The 14,767-nt window shown below is 34.8% G+C and overlaps 2 protein-coding genes across 2 annotated transcripts; one reads left to right on the forward strand and one right to left on the reverse strand.

Moving 5' to 3' along the window:
* Nucleotides 1–4,025: 4,025 nt before the first annotated feature.
* On the reverse strand, nucleotides 4,026–5,060 carry LOC127077059 (mavicyanin). The gene is made up of 2 exons (XM_051018695.1): nucleotides 4,643–5,060; nucleotides 4,026–4,544 (listed from the first exon to the last, which is right to left on the reverse strand). The coding sequence occupies exons 1-2, from the start codon at nucleotides 4,830–4,832 to the stop codon at nucleotides 4,198–4,200; spliced, it is 537 nt and encodes a 178-aa protein (XP_050874652.1). The 5' UTR covers nucleotides 4,833–5,060; the 3' UTR covers nucleotides 4,026–4,197.
* A 3,032-nt stretch (nucleotides 5,061–8,092) lies between these two features.
* On the forward strand, nucleotides 8,093–9,230 carry LOC127112651 (uncharacterized). Its single transcript, XM_051046388.1, has 5 exons — nucleotides 8,093–8,107; nucleotides 8,152–8,265; nucleotides 8,353–8,444; nucleotides 8,550–8,757; nucleotides 8,931–9,230. Exons 1-5 carry the CDS (start codon nucleotides 8,093–8,095, stop codon nucleotides 9,228–9,230), a joined length of 729 nt encoding a protein of 242 aa, XP_050902345.1.
* Nucleotides 9,231–14,767: the final 5,537 nt, after the last annotated feature.

The following is a 14,767-nucleotide window of genomic DNA, read 5'->3' on the forward strand; positions in this document are numbered from 1 at the left end:
AAGCACTCTGCAACAATTGATTAAATAGCTCTGATTAAATAGTTGTAAAAACAGCTCTGATTAAATAGCTCTGATTAAATAGCTCTAACATTAAATTTAAGAAATTGCAGAAAGTTTTCAGAAATCTCATTACTTGGAAAGCTCTGGTAAGAACTTCTGAACTCCCTAGCACTAACTCAGGGGGAGCTTCTGTCTATCTGATCTTATTTCATTCATGTTTCATCTGCTATTTTAAGTTGTTTTTGTCATCATCAAAAAGGGGGAGATTGTAAGAACAAAAATTGTTCTACAACAGATTCCTTGATTTTGATGATAACAAAGGATGAAACCAAAAATGGCACCCTAACGAAAAGTTTCTAAGTGTGCAGGGTTCTAAAGAAAGAAGTAATAAATCTGATGATGTCATCAGATGCACAACAAGATCAGATACAAATTCTCAAGTATCAGAAGCATCTGAAGTGGAATCTCATTCAAGAAGCTCTGACTCTGGACAAAACTGCAAAGTATCAGAAGCATCTGAACTTGAAGTAAAGTCTAGAAGCTCTGATTCTGGAGAAACGTTATCAGCGCCATCTGAACTCTCAAGAGATCAACATCAGAAGCAAGATTCCAAGATTCTCCAGAAACACAATTACTCTGATTATGGATTTGCTAATCATGAAAGAGTAACGTTGAAGACAAGTAAAGATTTTCAATTGGATTTCCTGATTAAGAAAGAGACGTTAATCTCCGCTTCCAAGAGAAAAGATACTACTTGTGGTAAGTAGTCACTTCAAAGATGAAAAGTTAAACTGCAGAAGCTATTTAAGTGATGGAGTAAACTCAGTTTAATATCCACCAGATTCAACTCTACTCCAACTCATATATAAATAGAGATGCAATCAACATTCAGTAACAAGAAATCAACTAGCCAAAACTATACTGAATTATTTCACGCTCAAGAAAATCATCTTTGCTCTCAAAGAATTTCACTAAGCTTTTGCTTATTAAGTGAAAAATCTGTTCTTAAGTTTGTAATACTTGCTTTCTTAGAAGCATTCTAGATTACATATCTTGTATCTAATTTTTATTTGATTTCCTCAAGTGACTCTTTGTAGTCTGTAGACTTGAGAGGACTAAGAGATTTTCTTCTCTCTTAGGGGTTGTTTGTAATCTTTCAAGATTAGTGGATTAAGTCCTTGTTGAAGGCGAAATCACCTTGGCCGGGTGGACTGGAGTAGCTTTGTGTTATAAGCGAACCAATATAAAATCATTGTGTGATTTTTCATTTTGGAAAAGCGCTTATTTTTCAAACAATTCAAACCCCCCCTTTCTTGTTTTTCTCACCTTCATAAAGCACTCGACTCTACATCTAGTGTCCATAGTGGTTTCAGGTTGAAGGGTGGTATACACCATTATCACCATGAGAATAACTTATGACACTTTGCATAACATTCTATATAGTATTCTCATAGCGGGTCAATCCAGTATAAATATTACTCTTAATATTCATATCTATGTTTAAGACTTGATAACTCCTTATCCATGATCCATGAGATGTGATCATTAATCTATATACATAATAGTCTTAATGCTTTAATGTTATCCCACTTCACAATAAAGCTCGACTACAGATACTTTAAGAATAATATCCTTATCTTTAATGTGATCTCATGATTAAGTCACACTTGATACATTAAACGGACTAGCTATTCTAGGGACTTTATTAAACAAACATAATAAATAAAAAACTTTTTATTATTAATAAATAATTCGATATAAGTACCAAAAGTATTGGCCTCTAGGGCTTACACCAACACATCTTTCATTTCCCATTTGAACCTCTTATCCACTAGTGACTTCAAAATATGTTTTCAATGTCGTTTTGTCATAGAAAACATGGACAGTAGCACAAGTATCATACTACCATACTTGTACCTTGTCTTTAATCAACATAATTTTGTTCAAGTAATAATCATCTTATCATCAGCTTGAATTTTTTTTGCCTCATTTGGGACTTCTTGTTCTTGAAATCTCAAGCATAATGATCATGTATGTCACTCACATAACAACCGCCTTTGGGGCCCTTTGATCATCCATAATTCTTTAACTTATTTTGATCATTCTTAGGACCAAGATAGTTCTTCTTACCATCTTGTTTTTTCTTACCTTTTGTGCTCATCGCATTGGCCTTCAACAATCTTTGCTAAGGTTATTCCATGTTCTTGGATGATAAATGTCCAATAGAAAAGACTCGTTAGACTGTTCATCAACAAAAACAGAGATATGTTCATTTTCATTATTATAACATTCATCATCAAAATTTTAAGTTTCATCATCATCTCCATTTTCATTATTTTCAACCAAAATATTTTGCTTTTCAACAATCCTATTTAGTTGTTCATTCTCTAAACTCTCAGCTTCAAGGTTCAAATTAACTAGATTTGCATCATTTGAAATAGACATTGTAGAGTATTTTCCAAAATAAATAAATCATGAATATCACATTTTTGAGATTTATTATCAATTTCAATAAGCTTCTTTCTTTTTCGTTTTAGATGACGAGACAATTGTTTTCTAGGCAACATTTTAAGCAATCAAAGAGATGAAACAATAGTACCTGATGTTGATTTTTAACCTTCAACTTAAATTCTGATAAATCTATTCCAAAAGTCTTTGAATACCAAATCAAACTTGATCCTGAAAAGTGAAAATCAACATGAAAATTAGCATCTTATAAAAGACACTTTTTGATTTTTGACTAATAACTATATATAACTATAACTATATAGATATTATATATATATATATATATAATATATATATATATATATATATATTAATATAATATCATTATATATATAATATATATATATTATATATTATTCATTGATTGTTTGACACTTACGGTAGACACTTAGGCTTTTTTGATTTTCTGGTTGAATTGACAGTCAACACTTATGTTGTTCCACATAGATGGAGAGAATATAATTAGATTGAAATTTGAGAATTAGAAAGAACAAAAATTCATAAACTAGAGTAAAGTTCTGTGATATTTGAATCTTAATAAAGAATTAGAAATCTGACTTTTCAATTATTCATATTCTCTATATCATTATTTTAATTTTAGTGCCCCAATTAGACTCTTTAGTTGTTAAAATTATGAATATATTAATTAATTTTATTTCAGAAGAATTAATTTATTTTATTCTACTCTATTTTATTTAAGAAACTTACATTCATATCTTAATTTTAACATTGTAGTGCCTCTAAATTTTGTTAGTCGGTATTTAAAAAAAAATTCTAGCAAATATTTTCATAATAGAAAACTCTCTCTCTCTCTCTCTCTCTCTCTCTCTCTATATATATATATATATATATATATTATATATATATATATATATATAATATATATATATATATAATATATATATATATATATATATATATATATATATAATATATATATATATATATATATTATATATATCTATATATATATTATATATATATATATATATATATATATATATATATATATATATATATAATATATATATTATATATAATATAATATATTATATATATTATATATATATATATATATATATATATATATAATTATAATATATCACGAATTGGTGAGAAAACCCATCTCTCAATGATTTCAAGATGAAAATTCAAAAATAATTATATAATCTTAATTACGAATAATATCATGAAAAGTAGTATTGGTGTGGTGGCTATGTTCTTGCGCCCCGTGGCCAATCTTGCACCCCCTAACCAAGAGGTCCTTAGTTTGAGTCTTACAACCACTACAACAACATAATCAATGTGTATGCTCAGTATATATATAAAATTAGTTGAGTTGTTTAAAATTTTAAAAGTGTAAAATAATGACTATAATTAACAGGGAGGAACCCAAATAAATATAATGAATGTGTATGCTATCAGTCTATGTATGTTTGGATTTAATTCGGATTTAAGTTTTTATTAAAGTTTAGAAGTATAGTTTTTATTAAAAGAATCACGGTGAAATACTATAATTGTTTAATTGTGATTATGACAATCACGGTGTTATCATTGCTATGATAAAATCCAAACACACACTTTAGATACGTTAACAACATCTTAGTTATCAAAAGACTCGTAAATAATCTGTCTTCAAATACGCAATAACACATACAACTAATTATTCTAACCAAACATAACCTTACATCAATAAGCAAGTACCACAATAACACATAACAATAGTGAAAGAATCACATTGTAACCACAACGGGCCGAACCAGAAGGAGCAGCAGGCCCATCAGCAACAACAGTTTGAGCAACGGGCAAGGCCCGTGAGCCCGAGTCTTTGGGCTGAACCTCAACATGAAGCTTAAGCCCATTCTTACAGTTTTGAGAATCAGTACTCACAAAGTATCTCATTCCTTCCTTCTCAAGTGGGACTGTATGCAAACCTTCCGTGTACATCATGATAGGGTTGCTCATGTTACAAGATTCGTATTCTTCTCTGCTTTTTAGCTCCGCAATTAATCCCTGTGCTGCAGAGTATGTAAACCCTGTAGATAAAATAAAATGAAGAAAGTATGTAATCATTTTATGAAAGGAGCGATGAAACATAAAAAGGAACAATATAGGAAAAAGAAAAAAGACATACAGATTTGGTCTCCGACCCGGAAGATTCTGTCGGAAGACCAATATAGGATGTCGGAGGTGGGATCCCAACCGTGATCTCCTCCTACGACATGGTTCACCTCAGCTGCTGCCACATCTATGCTCATACTCATAGCTGCTGCCAGTGCCACCGCAGCAACCACGGCAACAATAATTCCTCCTCCGATTTTCATATTTCCTTTTGTCTAAGTTTGGAATAATAAAGATGGTGGGTGGGTAGTATGTGTATATAGAAATGAATGTGGAGAGTAGAGTTAAGAAAAGTAACCAAACAAAAGGGGTTTTTGAAGAGGAAGGAACCACTTTTCTTTCCTTAGTAATGGTAAGTAACTAATACGAAGCAAGTTTGTTACTAGGGCTGACTGGTAGGTAGTTATGCATGTGTGTTGTCGCTTCTTCCACACTCACCGTATGTTAAATACATATGCATTACTTCTAAATTTTAATTTTTTTATTTGTAATAATTAAAGTATTAATTATCAATAAATATGAAATATTATTATCTTTTACAAAAAAAAGTAAAATAAATATATTAAAACAATTTAGTTGATAATTAAGCAGAAAAATCTTACCGGAGTGTTATTTTTTTATAAGATTTTTTTCCATATATGAAATGATTTAATGCAATGTTATTGTGTGAGGAGTGAATTACATTACACCAACCATAATAAATTGAAGGGCTTCCATTCCATGCCCCTCACTATTCCCGTACTTGCCACTATTACACTTTACGCATTTTATTGGCTCACATTCTTTAACTTCTTTTCTTATTTTATTTTATAGAGATTATTCTCTTTCAATGAGAATATACTCTTCGTCGGAAACATATGTCTTCATTAGAAATTAATACTATTTGTTATCTTAGGTATTCAATCATAAATTTTTAAAAGAACATGCAATTTTTAAAAAATAAAACATAAATGATGACATATAGATTTAAGTTATTAGAATTAGTTTAGATTATAATAATCACATAAAATAGAAGAGATTAATTTATTTACACTCCTCGTGGTGTAATATATCAATATATCATGATTTGGAAATACGATTGAATGAAATTTATTTGGATAGAAATTGAAATTTTGTTTTAGTAAATATGAATATTTTTATGGTTGTTTGTGATCATTTGTATACTGTTCAATGTAACGTTCCGATTTTATTTAAATTATTTTTCATAATTAATTATGTGATAGTTATTATTATTTTGTGATGATTGATGTTTTGACGTGTTCTGTTACCCTTGATATGAAATAGTTGCCTTAAGATTATATAAATTAAGGTGTTAAAGAGGGTCTAAGCAAAAGTTTAGAAATGGTGGTTTGGTGAATAACACTAATAAACTATTTTTAATTATTATTAATTTAATTATTTAATTTGAGTGAATTATTATTATTATTAAGAAATTAGTAATAATTTAATAAGTTAATAAAATAATAAGGAATATAATAAAAATAGGAAAAGGGATTTGGGATAGAAACTCAGAGAATGTAACATTTGAGAGAAAAGAGAAGAAACAGAAAAGGAGAGAAGAAGAAGAGGCTAGAGCTCAAGGAGAGAATTCACCATTGTTGAAGATCAAGGAATTTATTGCTATGAACTATAAGGTAAGGGTGGGGTTCTAATTATCTAAGGGTTAACATGATGATGGTAGGTAGATTATGCCATGTAGGTTTTGCGTTTTTCTTCTCTATGTTCATGATCATGGTGATATTGTTAATTGTTGAATGATGTGAATGATGAATTGTATTATTTGTTGTCAATATTGTATGAATTGATGTTGTTTCGAGTCAGAGTCAGAATTGAGTTATGAATGTTTTCAATGTAAATTAGTTGGGGTTTTGAACTTTGTAAAAGTGATTTTCGTGTTAAAATGTGGCATAAATAATTTGGGAGAAAAATGAGATTTTGGGATGAATTTTAAATGATTTTCGTTTTGAAAAAGTTGCAGAAAAGTGCTTCTGCAACAGTGTAATCGGTTATCAAAATTGGAGTAACTGGTTACACTGCTTAAAAACACGTTTCTGGGCAAAATTTGAGGAGTGTAACCAGTTACTGGTTTTTGCGTAACCGGTTACCCTATGTAACAGAGGCCACACAGGGGTTAGAAATAAGGGTGTAATCGGTTACCAGTTTTTGAGTAGCTGGTTACCGTGTGTGTATAACAGTGTGGGTTGTACTACTGGATGTATTGTAACCGGCTACTGGGTTTAGGGTAACTGATTACACTGGGAGCAATTTCTTAAAAACTTTAAAAATTTATAACTTTTGTTCTGAGTGTCTGATTTGAGTGCCGTTCGAAGCGTCGAAAAGCTGAGAGCGTGTTATGTCATTAAAAATTAGTTACAGTACCTGAAAGTGAATATTTTTCTGTGTAATGGTGTTGATATGCATTAGAATGTTTATGTGGTGGTGTGACATAACCTTACATGCCTTTGTTGTTGCTTGTTATGTAGTATATTGATGTTGTTGAGCTGTATAACACACATTGATGCTTGATGGCCAGTATTGACGGTGTACATTGACTATGGTGGTGGATCATTGTGCATGATGTTGTTGTTGCATGTATAATATGTTGCATGCATTCATTTTGTTGGACAAACGGTCAGTTGTTGGTGAGCATCAAATCTCATTGTGTGGATTGGACCGGTAGCTGACTTCAGAGGCGATGGAATCAGTGAAGCGTTATTGGAGGTGATGGTAATGAATTTGTGACTTTAATCCTAGGAGATGAGGATCTAAGTGGTGAACCTAAGTGTTCACGTATTGGTACCACATGCATTGAGTCGAGTTGTTGAGTCGCATTACATTGTACATTGGTTGCATTTGTTATTATGTTGGATGGTTGATTATGTTGTTGTTATGTTGGATGGTTGTTATGTTGCTATTATGTGTGAATAGTCGTTGTATGGATTATGTGGAATTGTGTCGTGGAATGGATGATGTGCATGTGATAATCTGATGCTTACTTATTATCATGTTTTCCTTTATATAATTATGATATCTCATCCCTTCTGTTTGGATGTAATCTCAACGTGGGTAACGTGCATAGAATCCGCAGTAGGAGCTCAAATGTGAGTGGAAGATGAAATCTTCCATTTTATTTTTGTGTTGGCGTCTGCTCTGATGTGTAACATTGGGGAATTGAAACGTTGTGTTTTTTTTTATGTTTTAACATTTCTTATATGACATGTTATGTTGATGTTGGATATGTTGAGTTATCTGTTTGTTATTGTTGTTCCGCTGCAATTTAATAAAAGTTAACATTTAGACATGTGGTTATTACTACTATTTTTATAAACGTAAAGTGTTACATGTCTTTTCGATTGAGTATGTTGATTGTATGTTATAGTGTAGCGTCCTAAATTACATGTTGATTTGTTTTACTTTGATAAATATTTTAAATTTATGCGGAGGAAATTTAGGGTGTTACATAATGGTATCAGAGCAGGTCGGTCTGTTCGATCGAGTTGTTGAGTCAGTGTGGTGTGACAGTTGAATACTGTCGATGTTGTTTATTTAACCATTGTTGTTGGTGGTGGTGTGAAACAGAAAATGGATGGAAGAAACGATGTTGCTATTGTTGCTGCTTTGCAGGCTGTTGCTCAGGTTGTATAGAATTAGCCTAATGCTGGTGGAAACAACGAGTTACGAATTCTGGGGAAGTTCTAGAGGAATAATCCTCCTACTTTTAAGGGTAGGTACGATCCTGATGGAGCACAGACCTGGCTCAGGGAGATTGAGAGGATTTTCAAAGTGATGGATTGCTCTGAATCACAGAAGGTGCGGTTCGATACACATATGTTAGCTTAGAAAGCTGATGAATGGTGGATCAACACTCGTCAAATGTTGGATGTTGCAGCTGAAGTTGTAACTTGGGTTGTGTTCCGCAGGGAATTTTTGAGAAAATACTTTCCTGAGGATGTTTGTGGGAAGAAGGAGATTGAGTTTCTAGAGCTGAAACAGGGTAACTTGTCGGTTATTGAGTATGTTTCCCGATTTGTGGAACTTGCTAAGTTCGACCGTCATTACAGTGAGGCGACTACTGAGTTCTCGAGGTGTATCCAATTCGAGAATGGTTTGCGTCCTAAGATTAAGCAAGTGATTTGATACCAACAGATCAGGAGGTTTCTAGAGTTGGTGAACACTTGTAGAATTTATGAGGATGATAGTAAGGCTCGGTCGGCTCACTACAAGGGGTTGAGCGAGAGAAGAGGAAAACACAATCTGAACCTGGGGAGTCATATAATGCTCCATCTAATAAAGGTAAATAGAGAGTTGTTGATGGTAAAAGGCTAAATGGGGGAGGTGGTCATACTCCTTTTAAGTGTTATAGGTTCGGTGAGTTGGGTCATCGTGTCAACGAATGCAAGAGTGATATGAAGAAGTGTTACAAGTGTGGGAAGTCAGGACATCTGGTTGCAGATTGCAAAGAGAATATGGTGACTTGCTACAATTGTGGTGAACCAGGACATATCAGCACCCATTTCCCAAAGCTTGAGAAAGCTTCAACTAGAGGAAAGGTGTTCGCTCTGACGGGGACTCAGACTTCTAGTGAAGACAAGTTGATCTGAGGTATATGTTATATTAATAATACGCCTTTGATTGTTATTATTAATACCGGTGTGACTCATTATTTTATTGTTGTTGACTGTGTGAAAAGGATAGGGCTTGTTTGTAACACCTCAAAATTTGCCCTCATCTCTTGGGACTAGCTTAGCATATTGCATTTCATTTTGTAGGGAATTAGTCATTGCATCTTTGCATAGCATGTGAAATAAACAAGTCATCCTCCTAAGTCTTTCTCAGAAGATAGAGAGGTTAAGAGATCCAGGCCTGAGGGTCTCATAGATTGATCACAAGCCATCTGAGGGTTTGTGCTTCAGTTAGGATTTCTTGGTTCTTTAAAGAGGTTGAGCATTATCTTGCTTGCAAGGGTACATCATCATCATCATGGTTATGTCATCCTCAAAGGTTTCAGAATTCATGCTCAGATTCCTTGGGATTAGGGTTTTGACCTCTGGTCAACCCTAATCAATGTCATTCTACCAGTCAGGGTTTCTCAAGGAGATGGGGTTTATTTCTTGGATGAGGATCATATGATTATTATGTGGAGCTTACAAGAGCTAGGGGTTCATTTTGGAGCCAATTCCTCAAGTGGTTAAGGCTCAGGCTGATCAGGGCACTTCTAAGTCATCTGTCAACCAGAAAGTCAACAGAAAGTCAACTGAGGGCTAGGAGGTGGAGAAATGAGTTTCAACATCTCATTCATGTTCAAAAGAGGCTTATTAATCATGTTCAATGCATATCTTGAAGAATTTGAGGTCAGATCAAAAGTTTCCAAAAATGGAAAGTGACCTATAATTGAAAGTTTCCCAAAATGGAAAGTTTTTGGTTCAAATTCAACTTGATCTTGCATCATCAAAGAAGCTTCAAATGAAATTTTGTCCAACATGAAAGTTGAATATTTCTTTCTCCCATTTCCAAAAAGTCCAAGATCATGAATTTATGATGAATGGTTGAAGAGATATGATCAAATCATTGCCAAGTGTACATGGAACTTCAAAAGGCCGTAACTTTTGATTCATAACTCCAAATCTGGTGGTTCTTTTTGCATTGTTCTTCTCATGTCATGAGGTTTCCAAACCAACCATCACATTGCTTGAAATGTTATCACATGAGCATTTGCATATCCAAGTCAATTTTGGAAATTTAAAAATGGTGCATTGTATGGACTTCTACCATTGCCATTGAGTTTAAAAAAGGATTTTAAGTGAAAATGATCAAGGGATTGGTACTGTTCACGTGTAATTATCCCATGCACCATGCATTTTCAAAATTTTGCAAAACACCTTATTTTCATTAACCAAATTAAACATGGATTAGCAAGGTGATTAGTAAAGGATATAAATACTCTAATCATAACAGAATTGAAGGAGGTTAATCACAATTCACATTTCTAGATCCAAAATTCTCTCTCCCTCCAAAATTTTCTTCCATTCATAATTCAAATTTTTCTTCAAATAGCATTGCAATTTTACTTCATATTCTTGTTCCCTAGCTTTGATTTAGTGCAGATCAAGTGCTGGTTTGTTGAATTCGTGCAAGAATCAAGCGGTTGAAGCTCATGAAATTAAAAATGGAAATTCAAGATTAAGCTAGATCTACACGTGTTCAAGCTTCTTTTTCTTCATCAAACATCATTGCAAGCATTGTGGAGTGAATTTGGATCATTACAAGCTGTGGAACGTGCAAAACAAGAACCTGCTCTTCAAGAGGTATGATTTTCGACCTTCATAATTCTTCAATTCATGAGTATATTCGTGTAGATCTTTGTTTGTTGAGAATTCTGAGCCAAAAATCGTGTGAAATAGAGCATTATTGACTGAGTTATGTGCATTTGAATTTTTGCATCCAAAAATGTTTTTGCACGATTCACACTTGTTATGATGTTTTAGAATGATTTGTTAGTTGATCTATGATGTACATGGAATAAGGATTTGAATGATATGCTTTTTGTGGATTTCTGGACATTTATGAAAATTTGAGGATGAACATTCATCATCTTCATCATGAAGAAGATGAAGATGCATGCATTGTGACGGTTTCTGGAAAAATTGCGTCAGTTTTGGCAAATAGCGTCGGTTTGAACCGTCCTAATCTACGCAGGCTTAGGGTTTTAGGGAACGGTACCGTTTTGGCTTGGCGCGCGTTCCATTTTGAAAATCCACATGGTTCGATCCATGGCGAGCGCATTTTTCAAATTTGCTTCAGCATTATTCCTTTTCCCTCCTATTTTCCATGTACATGTTCATATGTGATTTTTATCTTTTTTCCAACTTTAAAAAATCATAATAAATTGAAAAATGCATCAATTAATCCCCAATTTTTTGCAAATTGATCCTTGAGAAGTCTAGTTTCTGATGATGATGATGAGTTTGCAAGTTGTGCCTGGCTGGAATTTTATTTGCTCTAGGTTGATTGAACACATGTGCATTTGTGACATTGCCTTACTCTTTCTATTATGAAATGCTTGATTTTAATCCAATGGACATGAAATTTTACATGATGATTCTAGACATATTGCTGGATGTTGCAGGCTTAGTTTGGTATTTTTCCCATTTACCATTTCTGTTTTATGCTTGTGTTAACATGGTGTGACAATTTGTGTCACACATTTGGTTGTTCAACTTGTACCATTTAATTTCCATACCAAATGATCTTGGATGCTTCTGATTTTTTGTATGATGATCATGTTGGATGTTTTGAATGTTCATGAATTTTTCCAGAATTATTTGAATCATTTCTGTTTTGATTGGGAATTTTCATTCATGATGTCCACATATGAGCTTTGAAATTGGTCATTGACTTCTCTTGCCTATTACATGAACTTGCATGATGGTTTTGGTTTGGTACTTTTTAGGACTTGTTCTTGATTGGTTAAATATGATTCATGTTGAATATCAAGTTCTGTTTTGTATTTTTTCTTCACCTTTGACCCTAGGCTTTGACCTAGTGGTTGGTTACTTACATTTGAGTGGTGATTTCAGGTTCAAGTACACATCTCCATGGTTGATGTTGCTCCTTCATTTGAGCTTGATCATTTGTTGATTGTTGGCTAACATTTGCTTGTTTTGTAGGCTTTGAGAACAATTCACTTGTGCTTATGGGTCATGTGTTGTACATTGGGATTGTCTGTTGGTTATTAACTATTGTCTGTTTGTCTGAAAGTTGTACTGATTGGTTTAGCTGTTTCCACAGGTACCTAAGTTGCTTTAAGTTCATTTGAACTTTGCTTTGCTTTTGCTTGTGGTTGGCATACCACTTAGGTATAATCTCTAATCTTCATGTAGTCTGGAAGACCTGTCATGTTACTTTGGCAGGCACCTGTCTGAAGCCCTCCTTAAGAGGCAATGTTTGTGTTTGTTTAATGTTGTGCTAAGCAGGTAAAGACCTCTTAAGAGGCAATTGGCAGATAAAAGGGATGTGCAATCCATCCCCTGCTATTCAGTTGTGTCATTCACTTTGCTCATACCCTGTGTTGATGTAATTTGAATAAGAACCCAATATCTTGTTGTGTCAGTCATGTGGAGAAGAGTTCCCTCATTCTGAACTCCCACACTTTTCTATTTGATTCAAGCTCTCCCAGGCCAGGGATAAGAGCTGTGAGGTCTTACCCTCACTTCTCATTTCATCTGCTTCACCCTAACTCTCAATGTTAGGGTTAAGAGCTAAAAACACCTCATTCCAGTTGGCTTGTTTCTACAGCCTAGACTTGTATGAGCCACTTGTTTGCATATAGTGTGTGTGCTTGCTCTCTTGTGCTTGTGTTTGATTTTGTGTTGTTTAGGCTAGCTTGCTTCCTGTGCAAGTTAGGATAGAGACTTCAACATAGGGATCGTATGCATGACAACTTCTAGGCTCGAGTCGTAGTCTCCCTAGTAGTTTGTTATCTCCCTAGTCTCTGGTTTAGGAGAGATTTTCTCCCCTGTTAAGGGGAACTACGTCGCCCTGATCCTCATACCAGATGAGGTATGTAGGCAGGAGATCGTGCGAGATCTCTCCGGGCACCCTTTTCCTTTTTTGCGTGTGTTGTTTGACAGTTATTAGGCTCGAGTTCCTGACTCCCTTTTAGCTTGTCTGTTTGTTACCCTTTTGTTTGTATGGAGTCTGACGTAAGTCCAGCGATTGGCAGTTGGTTTCCTGTGGATTGTTTGTATGGAGTCTGACGCAAGTCCAGCGATTGGCAGTTGGTTTCCTGTGGGTTGTGTGTGTGGAGTCTGATGTAAGTCCAGCGATTGGCATTCGGTTTCCCGTTTGTTTGTTGTGTGCTTGGAGTCTGATGTAAGTCCAGCGATTGGCATTCGGTTTCCTTGTTTGGGTTTGTTGCTTGGAGTCGGACGTAAGACCAGCCATTGGCAGTTTGTTTCCATTTGTGTGTTTGTTTTGACGTCTCAGCGTCTGTGCGTGTGTTTTGTTTCGGCGTGTGTTAGCCGAACTACGGTAGCTCTGATTCTCATTCCAGATGAGATACGTAGGCATAGGATGCGATATCCTAGCGAGCCTGTTTCCCGTTTTCCCCGAACTACGTTGACTCTGATGTTTGTTTCTGACAAACTACGTAGGCCCATGATGCGATATCCTGCCGAGTCCTCTTCCTCCATCCTCCTCCGCCTGTTTATTCCAGTGTGTGTGCATTCTTTGAGCAGTTTCCTTCAGCAACCTTATTCTTTCGTTTTGAGCGTGGATCCCGTCGAGTACGACGGGCGTGAGGGGTGCTAATACCTTCCCCTTGCGTAACCGACTCCCGATCCTTGTAATCTCCGATCGTAAGACCGTTTCCTTTCCAGGTTTACTTCGAGCGTTTCCTTTCCCTCTTTGGGATAAATAACGCACGGTGGCGGCTCTGTTTGTTTTGTTTTTCCTGCCGGTTGTTTTTCGCGTTGCGACATTGTTGTGTCTTCTATGAATGGAGAAATGGTTATCCAAACTCCTGCTAAAGGTTCGGTGACTACTACTTCGGTTTGTTTGAATTGTCTCTGTTAATTTCTGATACAGATTTTAGCATTGATCTTATTTTCTTGCCATTGGAGAACCTTAATGTTATCTTCAGGATGAATTGGTTGGAGTTCAATCATGTTTATATAAATTGTTATAATAAGTCGGTGCGGTTTCTTACTCCTGGTGAGGAGGAAGAAGTTGGTTTCTTGTCTACTATAGAGTTGAAGGAGCTCTTGGAAGAGAAAGCTCAAGTGATTGTGTTGTTCACGATGTTATCTGTTAATAGTCAGGCGGTGATTGATGAGTTACATGTAGTGCGGGATTTTCCAAAGGTGTTTCCAGATGACATTTCAGATGTACCTCCAAAGAGAGATGTTGAGTTCTTTATTGATCTTGTCCCTGGTAGCAGACCTATTTCTATGGCACTATACAGGATGTCTGCATCGGAGTTAGCAGAGTTGAAGAAACAATTAGAATATTTGCTAGATAAGAGGTTTGTGAGACCAAATGTGTCGCCTTGGGGAGCTCTGGTGTTGTTGGTAAAGAAGAAAAACGGTAGCACGAGGTTGTGTGTGGATTACCGACAGTTGAATAAAGTGAGGATTAAGAA

Source organism: Lathyrus oleraceus, chromosome 1 (genome assembly GCF_024323335.1).
Source record: "Lathyrus oleraceus cultivar Zhongwan6 chromosome 1, CAAS_Psat_ZW6_1.0, whole genome shotgun sequence".
NCBI classification, from domain to species: Eukaryota; Viridiplantae; Streptophyta; class Magnoliopsida; order Fabales; family Fabaceae; genus Lathyrus; species Lathyrus oleraceus.

Excerpts from the sequence above, each read along its gene's own strand:
- LOC127077059 (XM_051018695.1), bottom strand. The coding sequence starts at position 4,832 with ATGAAAATCGGAGGAGGAATTATTGTTGCCGTGGTTGCTGCGGTGGCA. Across the intron at positions 4,545-4,642 it reads CCGGGTCGGAGACCAAATCT|GGTTTACATACTCTGCAGCA; the intron begins GTATGTCTTTTT and ends TTTTATCTACAG.
- LOC127112651 (XM_051046388.1), top strand. Across the intron at positions 8,266-8,352 it reads CTTTGCAGGCTGTTGCTCAG|GGTAGGTACGATCCTGATGG; the intron begins GTTGTATAGAAT and ends CCTACTTTTAAG. Across the intron at positions 8,758-8,930 it reads TGCGTCCTAAGATTAAGCAA|AGAGTTGTTGATGGTAAAAG; the intron begins GTGATTTGATAC and ends AAAGGTAAATAG.